This window comes from Saccostrea cucullata, unplaced genomic scaffold (assembly GCF_032062105.1).
Source record: "Saccostrea cucullata isolate Sc308-1 unplaced genomic scaffold, CSIRO_AGI_Scuc_v1 ctg1841, whole genome shotgun sequence".
NCBI classification, from domain to species: Eukaryota; Metazoa; Mollusca; class Bivalvia; order Ostreida; family Ostreidae; genus Saccostrea; species Saccostrea cuccullata.
Window position 1 is genome coordinate 116,615 of NW_026923358.1, and position 15,000 is coordinate 131,614.

At 32.5% G+C, this 15,000-nt stretch overlaps 1 protein-coding gene across 3 annotated transcripts; it reads right to left on the bottom strand.

The window, feature by feature from the left end:
* Window positions 1-7,786: 7,786 nt before the first annotated feature.
* On the bottom strand, window positions 7,787-14,066 carry LOC134263853 (uncharacterized). 3 transcript variants are annotated; one of them, XM_062746224.1, is made up of 6 exons: window positions 13,933-14,066; window positions 12,657-12,809; window positions 12,204-12,590; window positions 11,461-11,496; window positions 10,550-10,579; window positions 7,787-8,525 (listed from the first exon to the last, which is right to left on the bottom strand). In XM_062746224.1, exons 2-6 carry the CDS (start codon window positions 12,760-12,762, stop codon window positions 7,927-7,929), a joined length of 1,158 nt encoding a protein of 385 aa, XP_062602208.1. In that variant the 5' UTR covers window positions 12,763-12,809; window positions 13,933-14,066; the 3' UTR covers window positions 7,787-7,926. The 3 variants fall into 3 exon arrangements, with proteins under 3 accessions (XP_062602208.1, XP_062602206.1, XP_062602207.1); XM_062746222.1 differs by having other exon boundaries at window positions 12,204-12,809; XM_062746223.1 differs by lacking the exon at window positions 13,933-14,066 and having other exon boundaries at window positions 12,204-12,816.
* Between the last annotated feature and the right edge of the window lie 934 nt (window positions 14,067-15,000).

The window sequence follows — 15,000 nt, forward strand, 5'->3', positions numbered from 1 at the left end:
TAATAAAATCATCTGCAGTCAAAATGTAAAAGGTGATTCGGAATACCCTAAATGACTGTACTCTTGGGTAGTAATATACTCGGAGAAATGTGCGTTAACGTGACGTTTCAATAAGGTTGCAGCGATGTTAAAATGCAAAGATATTGGACAGCGAGAAATCCAAATATTATGTATGTTTTAATAACTTCCAAACATGTAAAATATAAATATAAGGAATGTTTTTTAAGTTTTTTGTGAATTATTGGTGCACGCTTAATGAAATATGCCTGCTTGACACGTCTGAGTGATTCACATACCAATAACTCACACGAAACCTTAAAAACGTTCCTTAATTTAACTTTTTGAAGGACCTCTAGGGAATCATTTAGGGATCTAAGATGCATTTCAAAAATAATTTATTCATTATGGTGTGTATGTGTAAATGTCTGTGTTTTTATTGCTTCGCGTTCTTTTTTTTCTATTTTTTTTTTATAAATCTATTTATTCATTTATTTATTTTCACTTTTTAGGCTATGTTTTTTTTTCTAGTAGAAAATGTTCACCTTTGCATTATAGTAACTTTGAAGTTTGGGATTAAAAAGAAAAATTAATGACAAACACATGAATGTTTATTACCGTACCTCTGTTTGTTGATCAATTAACTTAACAGGGCCAATCGACTTACGAAGTTCGATGTATATTAATCCTTAAAAGACATTGGGCTTATTTAACACCAACAACAAGGTTTTTAAAACTATTTCATTCAAATCTCGTATTTAACTGCTCGTTTTTAATACATGAAATAGTAGCTATATGTATGTTTCGTTTCGAATTTTATAATTACATCGTACATAGGTTGTGATTAATGTTTTATTCTGATCAAGTGCATGACAAATTTACCTACCACTGTATCAGCATTGTGATTTATCTATTTCATCAAGATTATTTTATATCATTGTCCATGTTGTCATAAATCCAATTGCACAATAAATGTCCATCTGATAAATAAACAAGTATTTTATTTTACTTTCGCTTCTTAATCTTGATGTTAAATATGATATGATATTTATATACAGCTCGTTTTAAACATTTAGAATTTAAGTTAAATATTTGATTGACTCCCATTGACTCAGAACGAATTTATACTATGCATATAAACTTTATAAACAGAAATTTAAAATCGTGATCATCTCTTTGTAAACTTGATTTTTATGCGTTGTAAGAAAATTTTTTTTTATAAGCGTTGAAAATCTAAAGCAACAGAACTTAATCTGACAATTCCTTCAAATTTGTTTTTGTAGATATACAGGAAAAGTGCTTGATTTGTTGTATATTATTAAACCTTTACCTGAATTTAAATTACCTTACATATAATTCAATCTATTGCAAGTTTTAAAGTATTTCATCTGTCGCCTGGTGTATGAAATAAAATCCAGTGACCTTGTAATGCCTTACAAACACGTATAGCATGCTTCAAATACCCCTTGAAAAATAACAGCAATGTTCTATATTTGTTGTTTACTTGCTAGGTAACTATGTCGGCTTATCTGATATATTTGATGAGTTTGCACTTTAAAGAAAAAAAAAACTTGTTTGAGATTTAAAATAAAACGTGACTTTAGGTCGCTCGATAGGGTATAGTAGTATATTATATATTTTGTATAAATTTGACAGTCATATGATACTGACTTATGTACGTACTACATCTCTATCATCATGTTCTACAGTGTGACCTTTGGGGCGAACCTAGTAAATTATATACTTTCAACAACCTTTTCACAACTTACACTTGTACTGCCTATTCATATTAAAAAGGGAGAAAAAAAGAAAAAAAATATATACAAAGAAATCATTGAGAAGTCATAAGTGACAAAAGTATGAAGTCAAATAAAGTAACTGTTAACTCCGGACGGAAACAATGAATTTGTGGCATTAAACCGTTTGTATATATTTTTTGAGCTGCACTCGCTATTATATACTACTTCGGAAAAACATAAATACAAAACATTATGAAAAAAGGAAAGTGTTTTATATGAATTTATTCGAGGGAAACAAAAAATAATGAAAATATTCGTAAGCGCATAAGAGAGAACAATTTTTAATTTTTTTTTAGATTTGCATTTCAGATACATGTATTATTCACCCAAGAGCAATTTAACCTTGTACGAGGGGTGATCAAAAAGTAGGCAAAATACGCAGCACAGTTAAGGTTACAGTAAGGAGGCGGGGCCTAATTTGTACGGGCAATGTTTACTATGACGTCACACATGATATGAGGTCTTCAAAATACCACAAAATGAAATTATTTGCTATTTCAAACAGCTGGATATCTCTATACTACATACAAACTTACTATTACATGCAGTTTTGTCGTTTCTTAAATCCCACACAACAGTATATAACGATGCATCGATCGCAATGCACTTGTCAATATGACGTCATCTCGCAAAAATGACGCAGTTTGTACACAGTGAGAGGCTGATCAAGTCACATATTGTACAATGAAAAATGTCTTTTTTTCTCAAATAAAATATTATTTGCAGTAAAATAAAAAGCCGTTAACTTTGATGTGATGTTTATTTTAGTATTTTATTTATAAACTGTAAGTGCATTCTCCAGACAAGCGATACTGTCGTGTGTTTGTATGCAGATTCATTGAAAAAGTAATGGAAGGGCCCTAATAAATCGATTTATTGAATGGCATAACCTCAATGTATCTTGTCAAAATTTTACACATAAACTCAAGAAACATTAAGATATTTGAAAAATGCTGCGAACCTCTTGAAATTTTGCAAATTAATTGATTATAGCTATATTTAATGTAGCTGACCAGCAAAATATTCAACCTGCCGTCCAACAAATTAAATTTTACCGATTTATAAAAAAAGGAATATATAGGTTCGCAGCACTTTTCACAAACTACATATAGTGCTGAAAAGGATTATAAAATAAACTAAGATTTTTAATTTGGTTATGCCCTTGCAATATTGAAATTGATAGATGACCTCTAAACTGCAAGTATAATTGTCAAAGTCATGTGACGTCGACATCGGACGACAAGTCTACATAAAAAAAATCCAAATGTCCCCAACATGTATAGATTTAAACCACATTGCATATTTTTGATATCAGTGAATTCCTAAAAAGAATTGCCCATCCTAATAAAGTATGTATTTTTTTATCTTAAAAAATCGCCGATATTTCCATTTGTAACCTTAACTGTGCTGCGTATCCTTTTATCTGCAACACCACAATTCAGATTAGAATGAATTTTGCATAGATATATCCATATACATTTTCTATGAATAACGTATGTTGAGTAATTGTTTGCTCCTTGTTTGTGAAAATGACGTCAATATGTAGATGACCTGCAACAAAAAAAATGGTCGACTGTACATATAACTTTATCTTGAAAATTCCATTGCAGTAGCGCATAATAAATTGTACATATTCAATGAAGACAAAAGACTTTCTTGAAGATCAATCAATGACTAGACTGATTGTTTTAGTGAAGGAAGGGAGCTGGTTAGAAATGACATCTGTTCTGTTGCTCAGTGAAAGTAAGCTGGGAAAACGACGTTTTTTTTATTTAAGCAATTTGTTAAGAAAGATTTCCAGTTTCCAGTTTGAAAGATAGATGAATATTGTAACAAGATATAAGTTAAAATACGTAAGATATTGTTTACTTCAGATTTCCAACATAGTAGATACCGGATATTATAAAAAAAAAGAGGTGGCCATGCTTAATCCACATTTAATAAAGCACTTTCCCGAGACAGAGGACTCAGGTCTTGATTGTTGCATGCTAATTCTGGGAAAGGATATTCTTATCACTTATTATACTGCCAATTGCAGTGTACTCTTGTACCAACGAGACAGGTTCAATTTAATGTCTTTATAAAATGCGCACAGTTTGGCATGGTATGACACAGTCCCGTGTCTCTGATATAATGATATGACAAAGTTCCTGTCTCTGATATAGATTGACAACAAATGACATGTAAATTTAAAGAATACTTGTTCTTAATACTGAATGTACACATAATGTAACTTTTTATCCATAAAAATCATGACACGAAAGGGCTCCTTTTATTAAACTTAATAAACATTGATAATGTGAGAAACTATCATTCAAATTAAACATAACAATTAAATACAGACAGCTGGCAGCATGTGATAAACAATTGATAGATAATTACCGTGATGTTTGTTTGGTACTTTGTGATAAAAGTTCTTTGAACAAATTTAAATGTACACTACCTTAAATGCACACAACATTACACTACACTATCATGATTCAACCTGAGTTTCATTTTCCCTGGCCCAGTGGTTCTTTAGAAGATTTTTTTTTAAAATGCCATTAATTTTTTACTAATATTATCATAATTATATCCCCTTGGAAGAGAGCGTGGTCCTTTATTTGAACAAACTTGAATCCCTTTTTCTCAAAGAGACTTTGTAGCAAGTTTGGTTGATTCTTGAGAAGAAAATGAAAATGTAAAAAGTTAACAACAACGACGACGACGACAACAGACATACAGACAACGGCCGTATTTGATGAGAAAAGCTCACTGGAGCCTTCGACTCAGTTGAGCTAAAACTATCATTAATGTGAATGTTATTGATTTGAAGGCATTTGCTAAAAAATATGTAAGTTCTACCCAAATATACAGCGACGTTTACTGATAGGGAAACAACAATGGATTCCCTAATTATTTGTAGTAATGGCAATTTTCTTATCTTAGAATCCGGCAACTACTTGTGAATAACAAAACTTCCGCCAAGCTTCTTTGTATGTTCATTCAATTTATTTAACGTTAGTTGAACTAAGAATTAAATTATAGCGACTTCGTCAGTAGAACAAGATAATGAGCAATTATACAAACATTCTAATGCTATAGCTAGTAACATCTAACGTTCCTGATCTAGTTAGTTAACGTCTCTAATTTAGTACAGATATAACGATTACTCTGCATGTAGAACATTTTTGGGAGTTGGTCATCACGCATTTATCTTGTAATTTGTATTGATTATATAGAATCAAAAGCATGGGTACTGTATCGACCGATTAACTCCGATGATCTTCGACAGAAAACATGCATAAACATCCGCCACAAATAGTTGATGCCATTTATTTGTGTTGATTATATAGAGCCGAAAGCGAGGCTACTGTGTCGACCGATTTACTCCGATGTTATTCAACAGAAAACATGCATAAACATCCGCCACAAAGTTAATGCCATTTATTTGTGTTGATTATATAGAGCCGAAAGCGAGACTACTGTGTCGACTGATTTACTCCGATGTTATTCAACAGAAAACATGCATAAACATCCGCCACAAATAGTTAATTAGTTAATGTCATTTTCTCCTGAATTGATATAATTTTAATAATTTGAAATGTAAGTAAATGTAATGATAAAGTATTTTGAATATTAAATTTCGTCCAGAGTAAAACTAAATTATAAAGAACCTCAAATGTTTTTCGTAATGGAACTCATTTTTAGTGTAGCGTCATCTACGCACTAGTCAATAGGGTGAAATCCTTCAATATTCTAGTCTATACATGTGTGTATACTAAAGATCAGATTAGTGCATGTTTGTGTGCTTAATGTTATTCTAGATTTTCTTGTTTTGTAATCCTTGATAAATTTTGTAATTTTTTTTAAGTTCTTTACGTTGATCAAACAATTAACTCTTGACGTAACCTGTATTTGAACATTTTAATGACCAATCCAGCTACAGTACTTTTATTTTACTTTATAAGACGTCACCGATTACTTATAATTTTCTTTTATGCCAGTTTAACTCTTTTGTATTAGAGTTTAATTACAATCACTATATAATCACATATTTTTGTCAATTCAAATTTCTTTTCGAAACAGTTGTATGTTTTTAGATTTATATTTCTAAAATTATATGTTACCGAGAAATAATTTAATTTAAGTTTTAACACGTCATTTGATTGATTAAACAGTTTTATCCATTTTGTATAAAATAACTTGCTTACGTCACAATGAGTTACGTTAAAAACGTATTACTCTGCTTGACGTTAATTTTAAAATAACGCTCAATTTTAAACCTTTTTCAGGTCTTATTGTCTACCCTGAAATTAAAGTATAAGGAATGAAGCTTATTTCAACTTATGTTATCCGATAAAACAAAGCTTGGGACAGTTCATTCCTTAAGTGTATGGGTTTTATCTACTATAATTTAACGCTGTGCAGAGACATGCATTTAAATAAAAACTGCCATAGTTTATCAGCAGGTAATATTGGGTCGTGATAAAACGAAGAATCTTCCAGACAATTTTTTTTAAATAAACAATATCAAATGAGGTCAAGACATCGTATGATCAAGTGTTTCTATCAAGTTTATGTGTTATCAAATATGTAATATAAACAATTGACCAACAGATGAATTTAACATCTGTTAGAAAGCTCACATGTTCCTTAATTGTCCTTGAAATTATTCTAAAGGAGACATTTGAACAATCAGGCAAATAATTTATGAAGGTTATCAACATTTTTCATATGAATGAATATTAAAATGATATAAAAAATAGAATTAATTGACTATCTAAATTCCTATTGTCGTGTACGATAAGTGAAATGTTGACCGACTTTTTATTCCTACTGATTGACGAGCCATTTTTACACTGAATTGACGACGGATTTTTCCTTCCCTCCCTTCCCGAAAATAAGAAGCACACGAGAGTGTCAGGTTGGAAGGGGATATTCACTCTTCCATGGCATCTGATCCCATCTCTGATGTTTTAGAGGTCCGTCTTTGCTCCTCCCTTGTATTGTTTTATGGACTTTTGAGCTTAAATACATATTTCAAGTTCTGGTCAAAAGTTTTTTAAAATGAAAAAAATATAGTTGTCGCCCTTGTGGCGCAGTGGTCGGAGAGTCTTCTCTAAGTGTCGAGTAGTAAGGAGTTGACTTTTACCTCATGGAATCAAGTCCACTACAGACGTGGATACTGGCCCTACAGATGAGACCGTAGTAGGTGCTGACATGAAAAGATCCCTCACTGCTCAATGGGCAAGTGCTGAGAAAAGGACAAAACTTGCAGCTCCTCCGACAAGTGGTGGGAGTCTCTATATGAGTGAACAATTCGTGAGAGGGACGTTAAAATAAGATATAAAAAACCCATACCATTATTGTATTTTAAACCATTTATTTCGTCCATAAGACGCCTACGTAGGGCAGTAGTACAGCTTTAGACAGTTTATCTTAGGGTTGTGGAGGTTAGAGTTAATCCACGAGTTTAAACCGAGGTCATGTTTCACAGTCCCGAGTATGTCTAAATTTGCAGTCCTTCGCCGTGAATCCCAATCTGACTGAAACAGTTCAAAAGAAGCATACAAACAAAACAGTACTTAAAATCTAAAGTTAACTAAATCAAAAATGACATGTATATGTTTAATATTCTTTCTTTGATTATATTAAGGTACAATGATACTCTGATAAGAGAGATAACTCTTAATGACACAAATGTCTATTATTCCTTTATAAATTTCTCAAGTTTTAGTTAATTTTTTGTCAAATTTTGCCCCGCAAGCCATGCTTTAATTGTATGAATTTTATTCAGCATATACACTCCTTTGGAAAATCATAAAAGTTAAAGAAAAATTTCATATGAGTGAGCAGAGGGTTTATGAACCTTAAGCTAAAATTTATATGCCATGTATTTTTTCTGTCCATAAGCTTGTTTGAGCCTTAAAATAAACGCTTGTTTGTAGAAAGCTGAAAATCAAAATAAATTTTATATCATTCATTTATTTTTCTTCAAAAAAGTGAATAATTTGTGCATAAAAATTAATGAATGATGAATCAATCTGACTATTGTATAAAATTTACAAATGCTAACAGGTTCAATGGAAGCATGAATTCATTATTATAATAATATTCCTTGTTATTGTATTTCACTTGGATACATTTTCTAGTCCTCTTCTTCGTCGATGTGCTTCAGATCCTCTTTGATATATAGATCTTCTTCTTTTCTACTTCTATCATCATCCTCCTCTCTTGTTTGGTAAACCTCTTCAAACTTCTTGCACTTGATGTCAAGAGCATCCAGCAAATCTTTCCACGTCTTCTCGTTAAAAGACTTTAGTTTGCATCGCTTGTGATCCATGAGTTTTTTCAAACCTTTGGTGTTTTTATCGCTTTGCCTCTTTTTCAATCCGTGGACATGTGGCTCCCCCTTCGTTATGCACGAGCGGCGTTTTATCTTATAAAGACTAGCAATGTAGATCGTCAACTGCAGTTGTCTTTTTCTCGTTAGGAAATCGATCAGCTTGCATGCGCAGTATTCACAGGGTGAATTGTTGAGGTAAATTCTTACTCTCATTAATTCTTTCTTGTACATTCCGGACAGTCTTTTAATCAAAGTTTGCTCTGAATGCCTTTTGACGCTCGTTATGACCTTTGGATCCTGGCCACTGACCCAGTAAACTAACAGCGTGGTACCGGCGTAGGACCAGTTGTATTCATGGTTTAAGACAGTGTTATACATATGATTAAAGACGTCTTCTGCATCTGCAAAAGTGGTTCTTAAACAATATTGAAGGAAACTATATGTATGTCAGAAGCAAAACATTATTCTTTTTTAAAGATGCTTACACACAAAGAAAATTGTTGAAAATTTCGACATCAAATCTATGGCACGTTTAAGGCAATACCCTAAAATCTTGAAAATAAGCCGCGGCTTATTTTAAGTTTTGGTAAGAAAGTGGGGGCTTATTTTCAAGACCGGTTTATTTTCAAATTGCAGCTTATTATCAATGCAAAATACTGGTAAAAGAAGAGAGCACTCTTATATTCATTAGCGTTTCCCGATGTGGGATCGTCTACATTATATTTTGAGAATGCCGATACCGAAAAGTTAATTTCATTGTTTACAGCATATGAATTTACATGAAATATAAACTTGTTTTAAAAAAGTAAAATTAATATACAATATATCCGCTTGCAATTGAATTACTTAATAAACTTAATAAATTTAATAAATTCATCAAACAAATACATAATTAAACAGCTCACTTATACGGTACAATGAAATGTAATGACTACCAAGCCCTGCCGATCAGCAGGATTCTTGCCTCGGGCAGTATTACCTGGCAGTTAAATCCTTTACAAACAAAACTTCCTTTTATCCATTTACTTATTTAATTATTACCACCTTATAACACATCGTTAGCTTGTACAGGTCTAGATGAGATAATTATTGTTCTGACAATTTCAGCTGGTTCCGCAATTAAGTTTTTTTAGCCAGCGTAACATGATTACTGGTAAAAAAAAATTAACTTTATAAACAACCCTTTATTAGTAATTTTACACACGTTCATTAGTAGCTACAGGCTTTGTTCGTACCATGACGTCGTTACTCGTACTCGTTTGTACTATGTCGTTTGCAGAATTTGGTAAAGGTTAAATGAACTTTTTATTTTGCACAGTAAATGAATATCGTCAAAGTTTTCACTCGTCAAATTTTTAAAACTAGAAAATCGTCAAACGTTTAACATTTTTCCTAAATGGCATTGTCATGACCGGCTTATTTTCAAAACTGGCTTATTTTCGAGTAATTTTTAATGCAAGAAATAGGTGGCTTATTTTCAAAACCGGCTTATTATTAAATCCGTCTTATTTTCAAGATTTTAGGGTATCACTGTTGCAAAACTCGTGACTTTTCAAAATCGCCTTCACAAAAAAGAGAGATAGATCGCATGTTTCTTAAAAAATGCATTGTTGAACTCTTCTTCGTACTTAGGGAATACGTTTACAAAACTAAAACACAGGTTTACGGATCAATTTGGAAGTTCGTCTACATCTTAAGACTAGTGCACTTTTAAGAATCAAATAAGTCTGAAATTAAAATAAATTCTAAAACAAAATCTGCACTCCTAATGGGTCTCTTGTATTTGAACATTTCGAGTTTATTGACTTGGCTCTAGAGCAACATGCGTTTTGTCGGAACTGTTTACATCAGTTTGGTACAAGGGGTCGACAAAATGTATTTTGCACGAGAACACAGTCAATGAATATTTTATTATACCTTTTTTTATTCATTTTATTTTAAACATAAATGTTCGCGTACACCACAAATGAAAATGAAGTCAAGCTAACCCGCCCATTAAATGACGAAAGCAGTATACATGTGTAATATCTCATCGACAGGTCCAATATCTCATTTAGATCAAGCATTGATTTTTTTTAATAACCACTTCGTAAAACATTGGAAATGTTACAGTTTTAATAGTATTGATATGGGAACAATTCTTAAATAAGGGTATAGCTTTCAGTATAATTTAGAGAATGTTAAAACTCGGGAACTCAAAGATCTAATAATTACTCAATAGAAAAAAAATTATTTTGGCAACACGCGTATGAGTTCTTTACATACCGGTATTGTTTTTTTTGTTAGTTGTAACTAGTAACCAGATTCCATTTATATTGATTAATAAATTATGCTCAAAAAGTAATATGACACAGGTACTTAAATATTCATACAAATGTTGCGTAAGAGCTTCATATTTCAAACGATCGACTGTGTAATCAATTACCTGCTTCGGGTTCGTCATCACTTATGTTATCTAGAAAGAAACAACAGAAAACAACATTGTTACTACAAAGCATACTAATAAAATCATTATTCGTATAACATGTATATTATCTCTCTATTTCCCCTCTCCCCTCTCTCTCCCTCTCTCTCTCCTACAAACAGTAAAAACCGGTCACGGTAGCCTAGTGGTAGAGCGTTCGCTTCGTGATCGGGAGGCCCGGGTTCGATTCTCGTTCGCGGCGCCGCGTCATACCTAAGACGTGAATAAAGGTAGTGGCTGTTCCTTCGCCAAGCGCTCGGCACTAGAAGTGAAAGTCACGGGTCTTTCGGATATGACCTTAAAAACGTAGGTCCCGTGTCACGGTAGGCGCTGGCACGATAAAGAAGCCTCACTGCTCAATGGCCCTGAGTGCCGAGTATATATCTAAATTTGAAGCCCTTCACCGGCATACGGTGACGTCTCCATATGAGTGAAAAATTCTCAAGAGGGACGTTAAACAATATACAATCAATCAATCAATCAATCAAACAGTAAAACTATTTTGAAAGTTCTTACAATTCGAGTTTAAAAAATGAAGAAAGCTTGTTATTTAACATAAGACGGAAAGAAGAAGATTTCAAAAAAGAGCATCGCAAAGCGGAGCATCACTTTGCAATAGCATATCTATAAAGCAATACATTTGATATCGATCTCAATGAAAATAAAGCCACTTTCGTTTTGCAGCAGAAAAAAATATGTTACTATATTCTCCTTCAACTCAGTTTCAAGGAAATTAAAAAAAGAAGGAAACACAAGCACACATGCAAGCATTCGATCGAACACGCAGAAAAGTTTACAACACTGATAAACAGCTTATTGTAATAACCTTAACACTGTACACTTATAAGTAAAAGATTCTTGAAAATATTTACCAAGGTCAGTTTCAGAATCATCATCTGTGTCGCTCTCTGTAAAAATATTATTTTAATTTTATTTCAACAATACTAGCATTGTGTTAGCTCATGTTATTGCTAGAAATGTAGATATGTCTGAAAGAATTAAAGTGCATTGTGTGGGGGCATAACCCTGTCCACTCTATGTACATGCAAGTTAAATAATGTCAATATGCAAGAAAAGAATGTTAGCCTGCAGGGTAATTATGTCTACTTGCAGGAAAATTATGAATTATCACGAATGTTACTGATATTTGTAGGAATTTGGATTTCTAATATGTGTGTAAATTTACTCAGGATCCCAGTATCTAATACATATACAATGTATAATAAATTCAAGATGCAACATATTTGTGTTGACTTATCATGTGACTTTTATTACGTCGCCTATCAATATTTGACATAAATATCTTGGTTGTCAACATTATTATTTTGCATGCATGTTAACAAAAATTTCTTTGATGTTTACATGATAATCTCTCATGCAGACATAAAAATTGCAAGCTTAAAATATTTTCAGCAATTTTACATTCATATTTTTATTACAAAGATAAAATTTGTAATATATATATATATATATATATTTTTTGTTTCTGAGTCTTTTAACCATGAATAGCTTTTAACCATTAAAATCAACAGTACAGTATATCCAGACATATACTAGTACTTTATGACAAAAAAAAGTTATTTAAAAATTACTTATTAATCATGAACTACATTACCTTCCTCCCCTTCTCTTGCCCCGAAATCAAAACCTCGTCTTTCGCCAGTGCCAGACCCCCCTTTCACCCCGAAGCTACAACTTCTTGATTCCACCGAATATGAACTTCCTCTGGCACCGAATCCAAAAACGCTTTTCTCCATTGAGCTAGAACTTCCTTTCACCCCAAAGCTAAAGCCAACAAATCCTTTATCCCCGGAGCCAGAAGCTTCTTTTCTACCTAAGCCAAAACTTTCATTCTCCCCTGAGTAAGAACCGTCTCTATTACCAAAGCTAAACGTTGCTTTTTCCCCAGTGTCAGATCCTTGTTCTACCCCGAAATTGAAACCTCCCTTTTCCCCTGAGTTAAAACCTCCACTTTGCCCGAAAGTAAAGCCTGATCTTCCTGCTGAGTCAAAACCTCCACTTTGCCCGAAAGTAAAACCTAATCTTCCTGCAGGGTCAAAATTTCCACCTCCACCGAAGTTAAAAAATTTCTTTTCCCCAGAGTTAAAGGCCCCTCTCCCCGCAGAATCGAAACCTCTTCCAACCCCGAAGTTAAAATTTGGCTGCTTATCCATAATGGGCGATATGCATCCAAGAATTTATCAAGGTATTGCCAGCAAATCTGTAGAAAAAAGATCTAAAAAAAGACACATGATTAAATCAGCGTAATCGATTAGCTAAATCAATTATGTACATATCAATTTCATATTTGACAAAAAATCTCTATGCTGAAGGGATATACTTTGGTAAAAAGATCTAAAAAAAAGACACATGATTAAATCAGCGTAATCGATTAGCTAAATCAATTATGTACTTATCAATTTCATATTTGACAAAAAATCTCTATGCTGAAGGGATATACTTTGGTAGTCCCAAGCATTCTCGATCTTGTATTGCATGTCAATATGCCGATTGAATAATTGACTTTGTAGTACAATTACATGTATCTACTAGGATGTTTAACATGTACAGTGTATCGATGAGACCTTGAAGAAAAACAAAGGTACACAAATGTTTTTTCCAGACAGTATTACGAAGATTCTTTTACATCTCAAATTTTGGGAAGGGCCGAATACACTGAGGTTTATGCTTAAATTATATCAATCGTAGATTAAAATAAATTAAATAAAAAAATAAATAATAGAATGAAATTTAATTTTTTCCCCTTTAATTCTCTTCGACCGCGATTTGCAGCGTTAGAGGGTCTGCTCATTTGTTGCAGAGAGTTGATCCTCACGTCGCGGGTTCGAACCTCACTAGTGGGCATTGAGACTGGTACTTCGGATGAGACCGTGTAAACCGATGTCCTGTGTCGCAGTAGATGCTTGGACAAAAACATCCTTTACCGCTAAATAGCTTTGCGCGCTGAATATAGGTCAAAATTAAAATTTGCATCTCTCCACCGGCAAGTGGTGGTGTCTCCATACAAGTAAACCATTTCTAGAGAGAAACGTTAACAACAAACAAAGTTGAAATTTGAATTATGTCAATCTTTTAAATGTGCATGTTTCTTGTATAATAGAAATGAGAAAGAATAAAGGACGAAATTGTTTTTTTTTCATGTTAAAGTTGAATGCCTAGTATACCTTTTAAAAAATGGGAACACTATGGTCCGTACAGGCAGTAAAGGATACAAAAATACTGTTAAGTTAACGTCTCAACATTTGAAGTGTCCTATTTTTGTAGAATTGAATTTTTTTTTATTTAATGTCTATGTTGTTGAATAAAATACTTAATTTACTTACCGCTAATGAAAACCGACTCTCTTCAAATACTGATCAGAATATAACACTGTCAAAAATTGTCCACAGGTAATATAAGATTACGAAACATGACATATATCAGCTAAGAAAATTCTAGATATCAATGTGTACTTGTGCATTTCGTTTATTTACATAGTATGTTTCTTGCATAAGTCTTCTTTCTCAGGCTGATAAGGATATCGATTACGTAAAGGACTGTTTGCTCTCCTGCAAACTTTTATTATTTTATGCCTCTTCCTTCCTTTGCCTCAGCATAAAATAAACATCATACATGTTGAAATTGTAATTTATTGATAAAATAAATCCTGATCTACAATCCAAAAATGTAATAGAAAAAAATCAACATATCTTCCAAAATATTCCTAAAAATACATGCAATTACTGTGGTTTCATCAATTTTCGTTGGCATCAATTTTCGTGGATTTTGTAAAACAGACGTTTTCGAGGATACGTAATTTCGTCGACAAAAGCATTGCCAATACAAATGAATGTCATATTTTGTATTTCAATGAACATTTGAATTCGTGGATCTGCTCAACAACGAAATCCACGAAAATTGGTGCTCAACGAATATTAATGAAACCACAGTATACGGTTCATAAAAATAAGCAAATACAAAAGAACGTACAAAATGCACTCGGTACATCAAAACATAAACACTCAAAAGTTTACTTTTTCATACAATGAACATACAAGGTTAACAAACGACTTTGAATTTGTCTCTAAAACCGACAGATATACACGCAAATTTACACACATAAATACATATCCATTACCCGTAAACTTACATTTTTTGAATTTTTGTGTTGATTATTTTATTTTTTTTTTATTCGGAATACTTATAAAAAATGTTATATCTGTTGTGTACTAATGAAAAATATAAATAAAAAACTATAATCTAGAAAATTCAAAGATGTTCAAGAGCAAAACTTCTTTTTTTCCACTACACACAAGATCGCTTGTTGTCTTATAATATTAAAGTTAAAGTTTGTGAAAGGGCAAGGGTGTGTCAGTCAAATGTGTCCAGAAATTTGACGTTCCAATAACTTC

Excerpts from the sequence above, each read along its gene's own strand:
- LOC134263853 (XM_062746222.1), bottom strand. The coding sequence starts at position 12,762 with ATGGATAAGCAGCCAAATTTTAACTTCGGGGTTGGAAGAGGTTTCGAT. Across the intron at positions 11,497-12,203 it reads GGCAAGAGAAGGGGAGGAAG|AGAGCGACACAGATGATGAT; the intron begins GTAATGTAGTTC and ends ATATTTTTACAG. Across the intron at positions 10,580-11,460 it reads TGATTCTGAAACTGACCTTG|ATAACATAAGTGATGACGAA; the intron begins GTAAATATTTTC and ends GTTTCTTTCTAG.